Source organism: Cuculus canorus, chromosome 7 (assembly GCF_017976375.1).
Source record: "Cuculus canorus isolate bCucCan1 chromosome 7, bCucCan1.pri, whole genome shotgun sequence".
Taxonomy (NCBI): domain Eukaryota; kingdom Metazoa; phylum Chordata; class Aves; order Cuculiformes; family Cuculidae; genus Cuculus; species Cuculus canorus.
This window is the reverse complement of record NC_071407.1, coordinates 15,904,219-15,917,517: the sequence shown is the minus strand read 5'-3', so window position 1 is coordinate 15,917,517 and position 13,299 is coordinate 15,904,219. Positions and strand designations below refer to the sequence as shown.

General features: G+C 35.7%; 1 protein-coding gene across 5 annotated transcripts in view; it reads right to left on the bottom strand.

The window, feature by feature from the left end:
- Nucleotides 1–13,299, bottom strand: part of KNDC1 (kinase non-catalytic C-lobe domain containing 1) — a 62,754-nt gene that overhangs the window by 8,355 nt on the left and 41,100 nt on the right. For 4 of the 5 annotated variants that reach the window (XM_054072053.1, XM_054072052.1, XM_054072051.1 and 1 more), the window contains 9 exons: nucleotides 12,600–12,693; nucleotides 12,262–12,424; nucleotides 11,326–12,170; nucleotides 11,081–11,225; nucleotides 9,479–9,570; nucleotides 7,097–7,491; nucleotides 1,383–1,476; nucleotides 1,190–1,287; nucleotides 683–894 (listed from right to left, as the gene is read on the bottom strand). In XM_054072053.1, the coding sequence (XP_053928028.1) occupies nucleotides 683–894; nucleotides 1,190–1,287; nucleotides 1,383–1,476; nucleotides 7,097–7,491; nucleotides 9,479–9,570; nucleotides 11,081–11,225; nucleotides 11,326–12,170; nucleotides 12,262–12,424; nucleotides 12,600–12,693 (2,138 nt within the window). Of the gene's footprint in view, nucleotides 1–682; nucleotides 895–1,189; nucleotides 1,288–1,382; nucleotides 1,477–7,096; nucleotides 7,492–9,478; nucleotides 9,571–11,080; nucleotides 11,226–11,325; nucleotides 12,171–12,261; nucleotides 12,425–12,599; nucleotides 12,694–13,299 lie in introns of those variants that run through there. The other variant, XM_054072055.1, reaches the window with a different exon arrangement.

Sequence of the window (13,299 nt, the reverse complement as noted above, 5' to 3'; positions counted from 1 at the left end):
GCACTCAGGATAAGTAACTGGCTCTCAGAATCAGGATGAGCTGAGAGAAGTAACTGGGAGGAAGTTGCTTGCTCTGCAGTGGCACAAGCCTGATAGAGTTTCTCAGGCAGTTTCCATCCTTCACGCTGTTATGGGTCAGGTACTTTAAAACAACACTGCCCTCACCCTAGCTGAAAGTAAAAGAACATCTTTGTCTCCATTTAACCCTGAGGTAGGCCTGCACCTTGATCAGTCCCTGGGACTTAGGCAATAATTTGTAAAACAGAACTTAAACATTTTCACATCCAGACAATGTTAATAAGAATTATCAAATTATAAGTTCTGGAAAATTGTTATACTCCTGGCAGTAACATAAAGCCTTGATTCCATGGCAACTATCAAAGCAAAACCTCAAACAAGTCAAGGATAAAAAAATTCAACATTATTAGGTTTTTACTTATTATCAAAGGCTTTGAGATTTAATCAAATCCAAGCATAAGCTTGGCTTATTTCTTATCAGACTGTCTTTTTATATTTCTACGCCCATTTCTGTAAATAGGTGTTTGTAGAAATAACATTAAACTTGTTATAACAGAGGAGAATTTATGCAATGTTGAGTAACTAGGATTTACCATGGAGACTCCCAAATTAGCAACCTTGCCTCAACCCCCTCCCAATTAAGGATGTGCAAAGTGTACTATACCTAGAATATAAATAAGCCATTAAACCAAGCGGTGTACCGGCCTGCAGAACTCTTATTCCATTTTGGTTATTACAGTGGTGTTTCTCTGTGCTATAGTAAAGAAGCAATGATGACTCATCCATAGGTGCCACATCCGTGGTGTCAGTGCTCCCATTGTGAATGACTGTAGGCAGCACACAGGATTCCACACCCCACTGCTCTGCATACATGATCTGCTCAAAGATGCAAAGCCATTAAAAAATAAAATGTAGGGAAATAAAAAGGAAAATCCACACAAAATGCAGTCAATTCAACTTCAAGCCAAATCACCTTTCATACAATTTTTTTTTCCTTTTTAAACAGTACTGGTAGATATTACCTTTATTTTAATAGTTCTCCTAGATACTACTTAATTTGGCACTCTGACACAAAACATTTCACACTTCATATACTGATTTGAACAGCCAACTACACTGATGCAGTAATTAAGTGACAAATGAAACAAAAAAAAAATAAAGTCTGACTTGCCTGCACATATTTCTTCACCAGTTCAAGAAACTGCACCTTTGATTTCATCTCCTGTAGCTGTCCTCTCAATTTGGGCAACATAGATTTAGTTTCAGGACCTTTGTGTAAGAACATTAACAATTCTGATTTACAGAAAACATCCTTACAAGTACTATGCACCCATTTAACTACTGGCAAGTTGTGGTTAACTTACCTTTGCTTCTTCTTTCTTTCTGCAATAGCTTCTGGTAAAATTTAATGGTCTTCCTGTAATTTTTTGTCTCCATCATTAGCAATTGTTCTAGTTCCTATTTAAAGAGGAAAAAGGATTCTGATCAGGATGGTAAATGCAAGGTTCCAGTAGGAAACTGAAGTTTTAGAAGATAATTATTTTGTTCAAAAAAAGAACATCCAAACAGACAAGAATATGATATTAATGAGGAAAACCAGCAGGCATCACCTGGCCCCAGAAAAGCATTAGCTATGCCACAGTTTTACAGCTTAAGAACTAGAGCTGGTTGGCATAAGAACTAGAGCTGGTTTGCATATGATGAGATGGTGTTGAAGTTTGTCTGAATCTGTTTATATAAATATGTCTTTAGTTATAATTGCACTTATCAGGTTGTTTTCAAGAGCATTTTTAAAAGTTACACTTAGAAGTCATTGCAGAATTAAAAGTGATGGGTTCGGAAATCAGTGCAGACCCCAGAAATGCTCTGTTAAACATCTGACCTATATTTGCAGTAAGAACTGAATGTTTGACTGAAAGCAATGGTTTCCAAACAAGTATAATTACATTCTATTATACAATCAGGTCAGAAGGCAGACAGTAGAGCTGCTCTATAAATACACATAAATTTTCAAGTTCAGCTTACATGCTTTATATTTATGCATTTTACATAATTGAAAAAATTAAATTTCTACAAGATTATGAGTAACTTAAGCAATGGATAGAAATGAAAATATATCAGGCTTCTCACAATAACATCAAATTTAATAATTTGTTTGCACATCAAAGGTTTCATTATTTTACCAACCAATGAAAATGGGCCATCCACTTTGGGTTCAGCTTCTGATTTATTATGAAACAAAACCCATGATGTCTGGTGTTTTATAAAAGTGGTGGCTTTTGCACTTGGGTCCTTAGCTAACTAACTACCAGTGACCCAGTTACATGAAACAGCATTTTCAATGGAGTAAGTTCACTGCAGCAGATAGAACTCCCACAAGCAGAGTGATCAGCAAACACATAGCTCAGAGCTAATATATCAAACAACAGATCGGTAAATAGGTTAGCTTTAATGGGATGGACTTACTAGAAATTAATTTGAGTTTGAGAAAAATGTGTTACTTTTTTTTCAGAAAACCTCAAAAGGTTTAACAACAGAGTTCATTAGCAGCAAAAGTCACAAAAGCCCTGTGGATTTTTAAAAGACTTACCACTACACAGGCATCACACAAAGAATACAGGAAGCACAGAAAAGCTATTATCAGGATCCTGAATTGGAAACCATTTGCTTTTACTTAACAGTTTGGTTTTGTTTCCTCAATTAAAATGAAACCAAGTCTATTAAGAGACTATGAACATAGAAAGGGAATCGGGAAGGGTGATCATTTTCTAATATTTGGAATCTGATGGACAGAAGTGGCTTGTCCCCTAAACAACTTCAGGTGAGTAGCAACAAAGTCAGTAGCAAATTCCCAGTCTATTCCACAATGGGTTCCATTCTAGGTAGGTCTAGAATATACGTTTTCAGTGAAGCTGTACATTCAAATGTACTTCAGAGGGAGCAGAACAATTAATGAAACACTTTTCTTTAGAATATCCTTTAATTTAGGGAACAAAGTTAAGGGAAATCTACTTGGAAAATTTGCAAATTCCAGTCTGTCCTTGAGGTGTAAGTTCTTTACATGATGAAAGATGGCTCCACCAAAGGATGCAGAATATTGGCATATTTACAGTTATGCAAAATTACAATAAACTAAATAAATTTAATTGCATTTAGTTTTAGAATAAGTTTTAGAATAAAAAACATTTGAATCATATTACTATTTTCACTGGAGAGACAAGTGTACTAATGAGACGTATGTCTCCAAAACCGTAATTTGTTGACGGTTAGATTGTCATTCAGTACTCAATTCCAGCTTCAGACTAGACCTGAACTGACCTAGTAGATGCATAGCTGCCCCGTAGAAGTGCCTCTACTTCAGGACAAATGTAGTCACGCACAAATGTTTTAACTCTCTTTAAACATTCAGCTCTTTGAAATAGTAACTCCTAAATGCTGCTTTAGCATGCTTTGCAACAAAGCTGTAGAATCAGCTCAACTTTATTGCTAATTTCTTAAAAATCTGACAGAGACCTGGGGCAAAAACTAGGTTGATATAGTCCTTGTCAGACAATGAAAACTAGACTACAACTAATCAAAAAATTTTTCTGAAATAAAACTACTTAATAGATGCCTTAAACGAGAAAGCATAAGGTGGAGACAAACAGCTCCACCTTGCAAGAGAGGCATGACTTTCCCCCAGCAACCCAACCTGTCTTCCTGCTCGAAATAGCCACTTACAGGCCTTTCTCTGAACTTCGTAGTCCTTCTGGACTGGACACGAGACACATGTTTTCTCCACTAGATTTTACAGTGAGAAGCTGTAAGCTACCAGAATAATTACCTTTTAAAGCTTCTACTTTGGCAGAAAACTCATGTTAATTTTCACACTGAGTCCATTTTATTTTCGCAGTATTTTGGTTCAGACAGCACATCATTCCTTCAAAACTTGCACAGCTCTCATTCATTGTTTACACATTAACAATGTTAATGCTTCATAAATGTCAGTGATTAATGACCACATTTATTTTCTACATAACATGTATTCCAAGTATAACACACAAATGTTCGTATTATCAAATAAAACTAGCTGAAACTACTTTAATATATAAATACAGCTGTCAGCTATATCCAAGTACAACAACACACAAGGACTTACAAATGTTAAATCCTACCCCTATCAATGGTACCAGAAATATACAGAGTGTTCAAAATGAGATATGAACTGGTCTTTGTCAGCTGCTGGTATGGAGATTAAAATCATGCTATACATTTTCAGAGTAGATATGTAATGTTTGGCTTAATGAATCAGGCAGCAGAAAGCAGAAGGTAGGTGGGTAGAGCTGCTTAACACCTACATGTTGACAATGGATTGTCTTACAGCTAAGAACCATCGTCACCTGACTGCTGCAGTAGCAGAAAGATAGAATTCAATTTCGTACTTTTACCCCATTATTTTTCTATATATTGACCAATTAAAACTTGTGATAGTTCATCTTATTTCAACAATACTGCCAGTAGTGTATTTCAGAAATGGTCATGACTGACGGAGTTTGGAAAAACAGTGTGATTTTAGGAAGGTTTTCTTTGCTCAGATTAAATGTTCAAGATTGCTGCAACTGGAGCATTATGATCCTGTACGTTTATTTTAAGCGCATTTAGAAGAAGCTGGGTTTCACAGAAAGTCACTGCTGCGCTAACACCAGTAGAAAGGTTAAAGTTGTTTATTATGGTAGTAAAAGAAAACAAAATAGTCACTGAACAAAAAGTAACTATCTACTGTTGAATTTATAGTAACAAGAAGACCCTTAAAAAACATTTCTAATAAAAAAAAAGAAAGGACATTTAATACAATGTTATTAGAAACAGTTTTAAGACTATATACCTGAATATTCTAGTATACCAAGACTTCTTTATATAAACAACACAAAAGAGAATATCTGCATATGCATGCTTTTTTGTGAAAAATAACTTTTTGTTTGCAATGGGTTCAAAATATTTCTATGCTGTACAAGTGTATTTAATCTTCTCTTAGCCTTCTTCTCTGAAGAAAATGGTAGAATATAAACTGAATTAAACTTCATTACTGAAGATCACATTTTGTAGCTACATTCCTTGTAACTCAGATACAAGGGATTGCAAAAATTAGGAGACTACTTCCATGAAACACCAGGCTTCCATTGTCTGCAAATAATTATTTTATTCTAGTTTGTCCACTTGGTCTCATATGGAGTCCAGATCACATATATTAATTCTGCATTACTGAGATGGAATAAGATTAAAGTCTATTTTTTGTCCAGCTATCAAGATTTCACAATCATTTTAGATAACACAAAGAAGATTAGTTAACTTATCTTCAGAGTACTATGCACCTTTTTCAGCTATTGGAATGGGTGTTCTCTTGCTCTCTCAATGAACTGTTTACTAATTGCGAAACTGAATTAATTTCACTTCGTATCAATAGCAATCTTCCTCCAGTGCAATGTACTGGGCATGAACATAATGTAATGTTTCACAAATACCTCATGACTATTTTCCTCCCGGCTTCCTGTATGATTGTTGGGTTCTTATGCATTAATGCATATAAGTAGCAATGTATAATAGTATGCATTAATTTCATAAGCAAATTCCAAAGCTGACTGTAAGCACCGTAAATCTTGCTTCATTTTTGCTGTATGCCCGTTAAAAAGGGAAAACAGTTGCCAAGAACTCAGAAGATAATTCATCCTTTTGAATTGCACTAAATTGCTGAGTAGTCTGTAAAATCTCTAAGTAAAAAAGACTGCCTGTTGAAACAGAAAAATCTATGTAGATGCTTATGAAAACTCCTTACTCATGAAAATCTGTTCTTCAGTCAAGGATTAGTCCTTCAAATAAGGGAGATTATGCAAGCCCACTTTTCTCTAGCTGGCATGCTTACATAGGATTAAACAGAACTATAGGACTAGAAATAGGAATTCTTGAGTTGATGGGAATTAATGAGACTGACATTCCTGAGAACTTATTTTTTTAAATTTTTATTTGATTTTTTGTTTGTTTGTTTTACATAAGCCAATAGTAGGACAAGTTTTTCATGCTATTTCCTTCTATAGACTTACACCTGAACATTAAAGAGCCAAACCAAAAAAAACAGTAGAACAGCCTCAGTGATTCAGGCTTTAACCTGCTTAATAACATAAAAATAGTTATGTTTTTTCATTGAAAACTGAAGTGAGGTCACAAAAGAATGTAATTTGATCCACTGGGATTTAAACTGGTTATCTGGAAACAAAGAAGCCTAGATTGTGTTCTCACCTGGTCAGTTCTACTTTGTCAAGCTCACTTAAAAAATAAAGCTACAAGTTCAACTAACTGACCGCAGTAAGGAAATCCGGAAGAACTGTGCAACTCCTGTTCCATCTTTATTTATCATGTATCTGGCAGAAATAATAAGGGTACACAAGCTAGACAGCTAACCTTTCTGAGGAACACAAAAAGATTCCAGATAACTCTATGCTAACAGGTCTTCCAGTATTAATAATTAATTTACTTAATTTTTTCCCCTTTCCTTCCCATGAACCACCCCCAACTATGTAGATTGCTACAGATTTATGTATTATCTTTACTCTGTGGCTTTGTACTTGAAATATAATGAAGCTTGCTATCGATTATAACAAGTAACTGCCATTTTACTGGCAAATGGTGAGAAGCTGCCAGAGAAATCACCATGACTCAGGAAAAGCACTCAGAGCACGTGACAAGGAGGCCCTGTTGAAAGCCAATGACATACATCGGCCACAATCATTCTTAGCTCTTTTCTATAACATTACCACCATGGGGTTGGAGCATAGGGCAGACAGTACTTTTCCAGTCAGCTTCAGGAAGAGAAGATGGGTTGTAGGTCAGTGATTATCAATTTTATGTCAGTGCTCTTTATTTTGGAAAACTACCCTTACCCATGTTATTGATAAGGCATCACGAATTTTGAGGATTTTAAAATATCTAAGAGCATTCAAAAGATGAAAAGGAGTTTCCATCTCTCTATAACACAATAAATATTATCATACGTTTAACCAGCAAGCAAAGAGGTATCTTAATGATTTTAAATCAATGTACTCACCACTTTTTTAGCATCTATATTTTGTGACTCACTTGATTTCTGCTTTCCAAGGTTTTTCATGTAACTACGGACTTCTGAATCAAAACATTCAGCTCCATAGAATGCACTGCTCCAGCCAGGACTACAGCTATGAAAGTCAGGTATACTGGGAGACGCAAGGTAGCTGTTTCCTGCTGTCTTTATTATGGTCTTTTCCTCTGGCTCTGTATTTTCTTCTGCAAAGCCTGGACCAATACAACAGCCGTTGCTTTGTGAGCATTGCCCTTTTTTTTCTATAGGGATAGCATTCTGCCGCATCAATTCTTTATCCGAAGGTGACTCATCAGAATTCATTTCAGTTAATGATGTATTTATCATAGGCTCAGCCTTCACATCAAGGGTCGCTTCCCCTTCTCCTAAAGAAGGTTTATTGGGGGGGAAAGAAATAATGGTCATGTGCTGTGATGCCTGCTTTGTCAAACTTAAACACTACATAGCTTAAACATAGAAAACATAGTTACGAGACTACCTATGCCTTCTAACAGTAGTGTTAGATGCTTATTTTGGCTCTGTGCTTTCTTTTTCCCAATGACACAATGTAAAATGATAAAGGTCAAAGACATTTCAGAACTATTAGCTATTTGGTCTATATATTTCTAAAAACTACAAAATACATTCTGCACATCTACAACCAGCATTTAAACAAAGCATAGTACAGAAGCTTTAAAACAGAACTGAAATATGTCAGACCTGTGCATGCCTTAGTAAAAAGCTTAGGTCTTGAGGGTTTTTCCATCCATAAGTATTGAAGCTTATATTCCATACACACAGGGCAAGAATACTTGATACAGCCAAAGGGGGCATAGATATTAGACTTTCTAGTCCTGCAGGACTTGCTCCCTTGAGCTATAATGGGACTTCTTTGCAGTTGTAAGAGCTATGACCAACCTTGAGGGACTGAGGTGACAGTCAAAGATTGGTATGATGCTGACAGGTGCTTTTATGCCTGCCAGAAGTTTCCCTTTTCACTTGAGCAACACTCCAAGGCTTAGATATGGCACCTTGGAGACAGACCTAAATTACTGGTGCAAAGAAATCATATACCCCAGAGGAAAGTCTGGCTGTACATTTGCAATCACTCTGAGCCAAAATGGAAAATTTTATCACAGAACGATAGCAATGAAGTACAAACTTACAAATTTATATTTTGCCGTAAATGCTAACAATGTAGGGGTAAAACCCGCTCTGTAAAAAACACATTATTTAACTTTTCTCAAAACAAAGAGGTAACCAAGCTTAAATGCCGAAATTTGGCTGAACTATTTTGAAAAAAGAATGAAGTATTGATACAACAGCAACCAACTACAACCTGCCCATGAACATAACAAGCCCAGAAAGGGTAATGGTTTTGTTACAGTAATGGGATTTACCAGTCCCAGATCAGTTTTGAGTTCAGTTACTAAAAGATGGAATACTTTCTAAACCTTCAGTCACAAACTATGCCAGGAAAATGCAAAACTCATACTGAAGAAGTACAAATGAAAAATCCACTATTGCAACCTCAGTAACCGGTCTGATATGGTGTGCTGTAATCAAGTTTGTGATCAAAAGGCAAAACTATCTTGATCAGCATATTATTTGACCCACTGTTCATTCTGCTATCTATCCTTAAAAAGGCACTCCAGTGTACAGAATAGGGAATTCATGGGAGAGAGCTGAAGACTATTATTTTTTACCTGTTTGTGGAAGCCCTTTTGATGAATAGTTAAAAATGTCCATTAAATCTAAAAGCAATTCATTTTATAGATCTCTGCACAATTTCCTTCACCAGAATTTGTAAATAATTTTATTGTAATATAATTTTTTATTTTAATACATTTTATTTATTTTACTGTCTAATTTTGTTTTAATTCTGATAAGTGAAAAAAGAAGGACCATATCAGTCATTATTCAATCAATCCTCTGCTTCTTCAGTAACACCTAAGAAGTCAGAAGCATTTTCTAAAGCTCTCCTCTCTGCTTAGCTAAGCTTGGACCTGACTCACTATGACTGTCCCCCTTCCCTCTCTCTACTTTAAAGCACGCCACTGGAACATCTGCTGGAAGAACACAAGAAAACCACATGTAGGAGTTAGGATTTTTGGGAGCTTTTAATCAGACACATCTGTGTAAATAGAAGTAAGTAAAAGTAAATAAAACAGGCATCTCACTCAATGACACTTGGTCACATGTAAGCATCATATAAAAGACAACAGGTCCCCAAGGCATTGATAATGTTTAGATTCACTGATAATGTGGATAAGTGCTAAGGTGTTTTCCTGAAGACAGAATCAAAGTGCTAATCTCAAAACTTGTGTCATTGATATATCCCTAGCAAACAAAGATCATGAAGTCCTTTCTTACCCTCTGTCTGATCACTGCTTGCCAAAAAGCTATCAGATTTCTTCAGATCTTGGAATACCATGCCACATTTTGAATCACCTGCCTCAGTTATGCTGAAAATACAAGAAGATTAGGAAAAATTAATGTTTCATATACTTCTATACTTACACCAGTCAAATGAGATCTTACAAATGACTGCCACGTATGTGAAGGGTCTCATGGCATTTATCTACCTCCTGAAGTTTGCACATTCAGCTTCAGTTGCTATTTTACAAGAAAAAAAAACTCAAATGGACATTAAAGAACACTGAGTAAGATACAGATCTTCCTCTACAGCATCTGGCAAAATTCCAACAGATGTATTGGAACACATATCAACAAGAAGTACAACTCAGGGCATAACTTAGACTGCAAATTGCTGTAATGGGTTTTTCACTTAGGATTCAACCTCTGGGTAAGTCTGACTCTAAGTCACCTCTAATAAGAGCACTCACAAAGTTAAGTCAAAGAAGGGAACAATTAAAAACTGCTATATTCTTTGTCAAAGAATGTTAGGTAAGCAGTGTCTCAGAGATATTCTAAGGCAGTTCTTGCATGAGATCTAAAAGCTACACCTATATTTTCAAACTGCATAATAAATTATGATTTCCTTTTCACTCCCACTTTCAAAATCTTTACTTTGTAACAAAAAATCATACTGAGGATGACCACTTCATGTACGTCAGTAACTGAGCTGCAATAGCTCAAGTTTCTCCTATATAACATTCAGTTCCGGGCAATTAAGAGCCTAACCTCCAATTAGTTTTCAATGGCTCCTTAAAAATCCCCACACAAATGGGAAATAGGCCAGCACGTCAGGATCTGATATCTGCAGGTTGTAGTCTATTCTCTCTAAAACAGGCTGTAAGGATAACGCATCTTTTAACACTGAAGTTTCTGTAGCTGTATCTACCAAGTTTCTTTGTCAAAACGTCAAATTTGCAGTTCCAGACCATGACAGACAAAGAAAACACACATAACCTCCACATATAAATTGATTACTGTTTACAACAACCTTCACTAAGTAGATTTTTACACATTTTGCATTTGGATGCTGAAATGAAACAAAAATATTTTTATTATTTTTCTCACTTAGCAGGCTACTTACAAAAGATTGCCAGAAGGAACACTAAGTCAAACTAAATCAGTTAAGTAAAACATTTCTAGCAAAGCTAATTTTGTTGTTCATAGTTGTGAATAGAACAAAAAGATCTATAAAGAACTAAACTCAAACAGAATAAGCAAATTGAACAGTACGAACAATATATTTCACTCCTGAGTGAACAACATCTTTCTGACAAGACTATGAAGTTCTCCATCAATGGTTGAAAACAACATTGATTAGAATTAGGTCTCCATCATTCAGCTATCCAAAGCTTAAAAGGAAATATTTTCTGCTAAGCCATTAAGCACTACTGGCTATGGGGAAAGCCATGAAGTATCTAATAGACTGGGAAATTAACAGTTGGCAGTAAATCAGTAAAGATACCTGGAGAGCAGCAGCATATCCTTTCCTGCTTCTAGGAAGTTGGGAGAAAAACATTAAATTGAACTGTAAGTCGGAAAAAGTTCAAAAACACTTACCTTAAAAGTGAAGGTCTTTCTCCATTTACTACCTCGTAGAGATTCTCCAGTAATTTTTCATCCCAGTAGAGGTCACAAAACTTCTCACAAATTGCATCAGAGAACATACCGAACTTAATTTCCTTTAAGTTTAAAATGAAGTTACCTAGTTAAAAAAAGAAACAAACAAAAAAAGAGAGAATAAAAATTAGTAACAATATTCTTACACATTAATGCGAATAATATTCAGAAGAAAATGTACATACCCATATCAAAAACTTCAACTCCATTCTCTAGATAGCCATCAAATGCAAACTCCTCTTGTATAAGATGAACCACTTTCTGTAGCAAAGCGTCACTTGTGCCGTTCTGCTGGGGCAGGACGTCAACATCAAAAGGATGAGAATTGTCTTGATTCATTTTGGTACATGGTGTGTGTTCTTGTTCAGTGAAAATACTGTCTGCAGTGGTAGCACACTCGATTTCTTGACAGCTGGTTTGAATAACTGGGTTACTTTTATCAATCTTGTTTTGTGTATTAGCAGTCTCACAGTTTTGCCCTTTGCAAAGGGAGGCATCATTTTCTGCTTGTGCATTCATTTTATAATTTGCAATAGTACTTGAAAGTAGCATTGGCAGACTATGATAGCAATCATAAGCAATTCTTGAACGAAGAGGTTTATTCGGTATTTGCTCTGATACAGCTAAATGTACTGGCACAAATGTCAGAACTCTTTTCCCGGAGTCCTGTTTGAGAATGATGTTATTTATATGAAGAAAATTAGGAGATGTAGGGCAAGCTAAGGAGCTTGAAGGAACTTCAGATAAAACACTCTTTTTCTGTAAAATACGCAATGAATCAGATGGTGATGGTAATGTAGCTACAGAACCAAGAGCATTGCCTAATTTTTGCTCTTCTGAAGTCATCTGGGATGAGCGGCCTGGAGCTTGTAAATCACCATCAGGTATTTCAGGTACAGTTTCAACAACATCTGCTTCCTCAGTACCATAGTTTTTAGAGTCTTCTATATATCCTGATTCGTTGTGGTCAATGTGTTTTTCTTTTCTTGTTTCTTTCTTGAATTGCTCAGAAACTGGTATGTGAACTTGTCTGAAAAGGAACAAAGAATTTTGAGGACAATTCCAGTAGATTTAAAAATGAAGTCTGAAGTTTAACCTATTTTGCCCTAGGGTATACTAACTTTGTCATATTTGCATTTTGTTGTAGAATAATAGGCTTAAAGTGAGTTGCAGGAGAGGTGAATGCAACAGGTAATGTAGCTTTCTCACAATTTGGAGATATCTGGCATGGTACTGGTCCTTTAACTGCTACAAGTTTACTTTCACTGGTAATAGGCACAAATCCTAAAAACAAAAACACAGTTAGAAAGATGAACAACATGTAAGATATAAATGCAAGGTACATAACAACCAATTAAACCAGAAAAAATAATTGTGTACCTGACCGAGAAAATCTTACTGGAGAACTGACCTAGAGAATATTAAAACAAAGTAAGCCTATCAAAGTCTGACTGCTTACCTAGACTTGACTCCGAAGGGTCCATTTCATGGGTGTCATTTTTAAATTCGAAAGCAACATGATTTTGAGAAGAGATTACTTCTTCCTCAACAGCCTAACAATAAAAATTAAAGTCCAAACTTAATTTATCAGCATTTTTTTAAATTTTGCTCAGCACATTACTTAAGTAAACAAAACAACAACAACCACCCCAATCCCATATAAACCTAGAGCTTTAGCATTTTACATATCTGCTATCTGCAAAGCAATAACCTAGTCATACTGAGGTGCAGAATTAAAACAAATGACACAAAACTCTAAGGAACAGGAGAACTGTTTGGAAAGCTTGATAACCCTCTGTTTCAAACCAGAACTTTTAGCAAATCAAAGTTTTGAACAAAGTCAGTTCCATGGACTGACTGACTGCTGTGTCAATTACATGGTAACATCTTCTGTTCTGATAAGGCGGTCGGTAAATGAAAGACAGTTTATGAAATTGAGTCACTGGTTCTTATTTCTGAGCTCTCACTCAATGCAGATTGTGGAGCAGGGCACCAAATCTGCACAGCGACCACTTCAACTGCAAGAACTAGAAAAAAGCAGTTCTTAAAGAATACTTGAAAATTAAAAAGAAAAATAAAAGAGAGAACAAATTTAACTATGCTTGCAGTGGCAAAAAATCTTACTGGACTACAATTTACAGAATTAATTGAAAAAATGT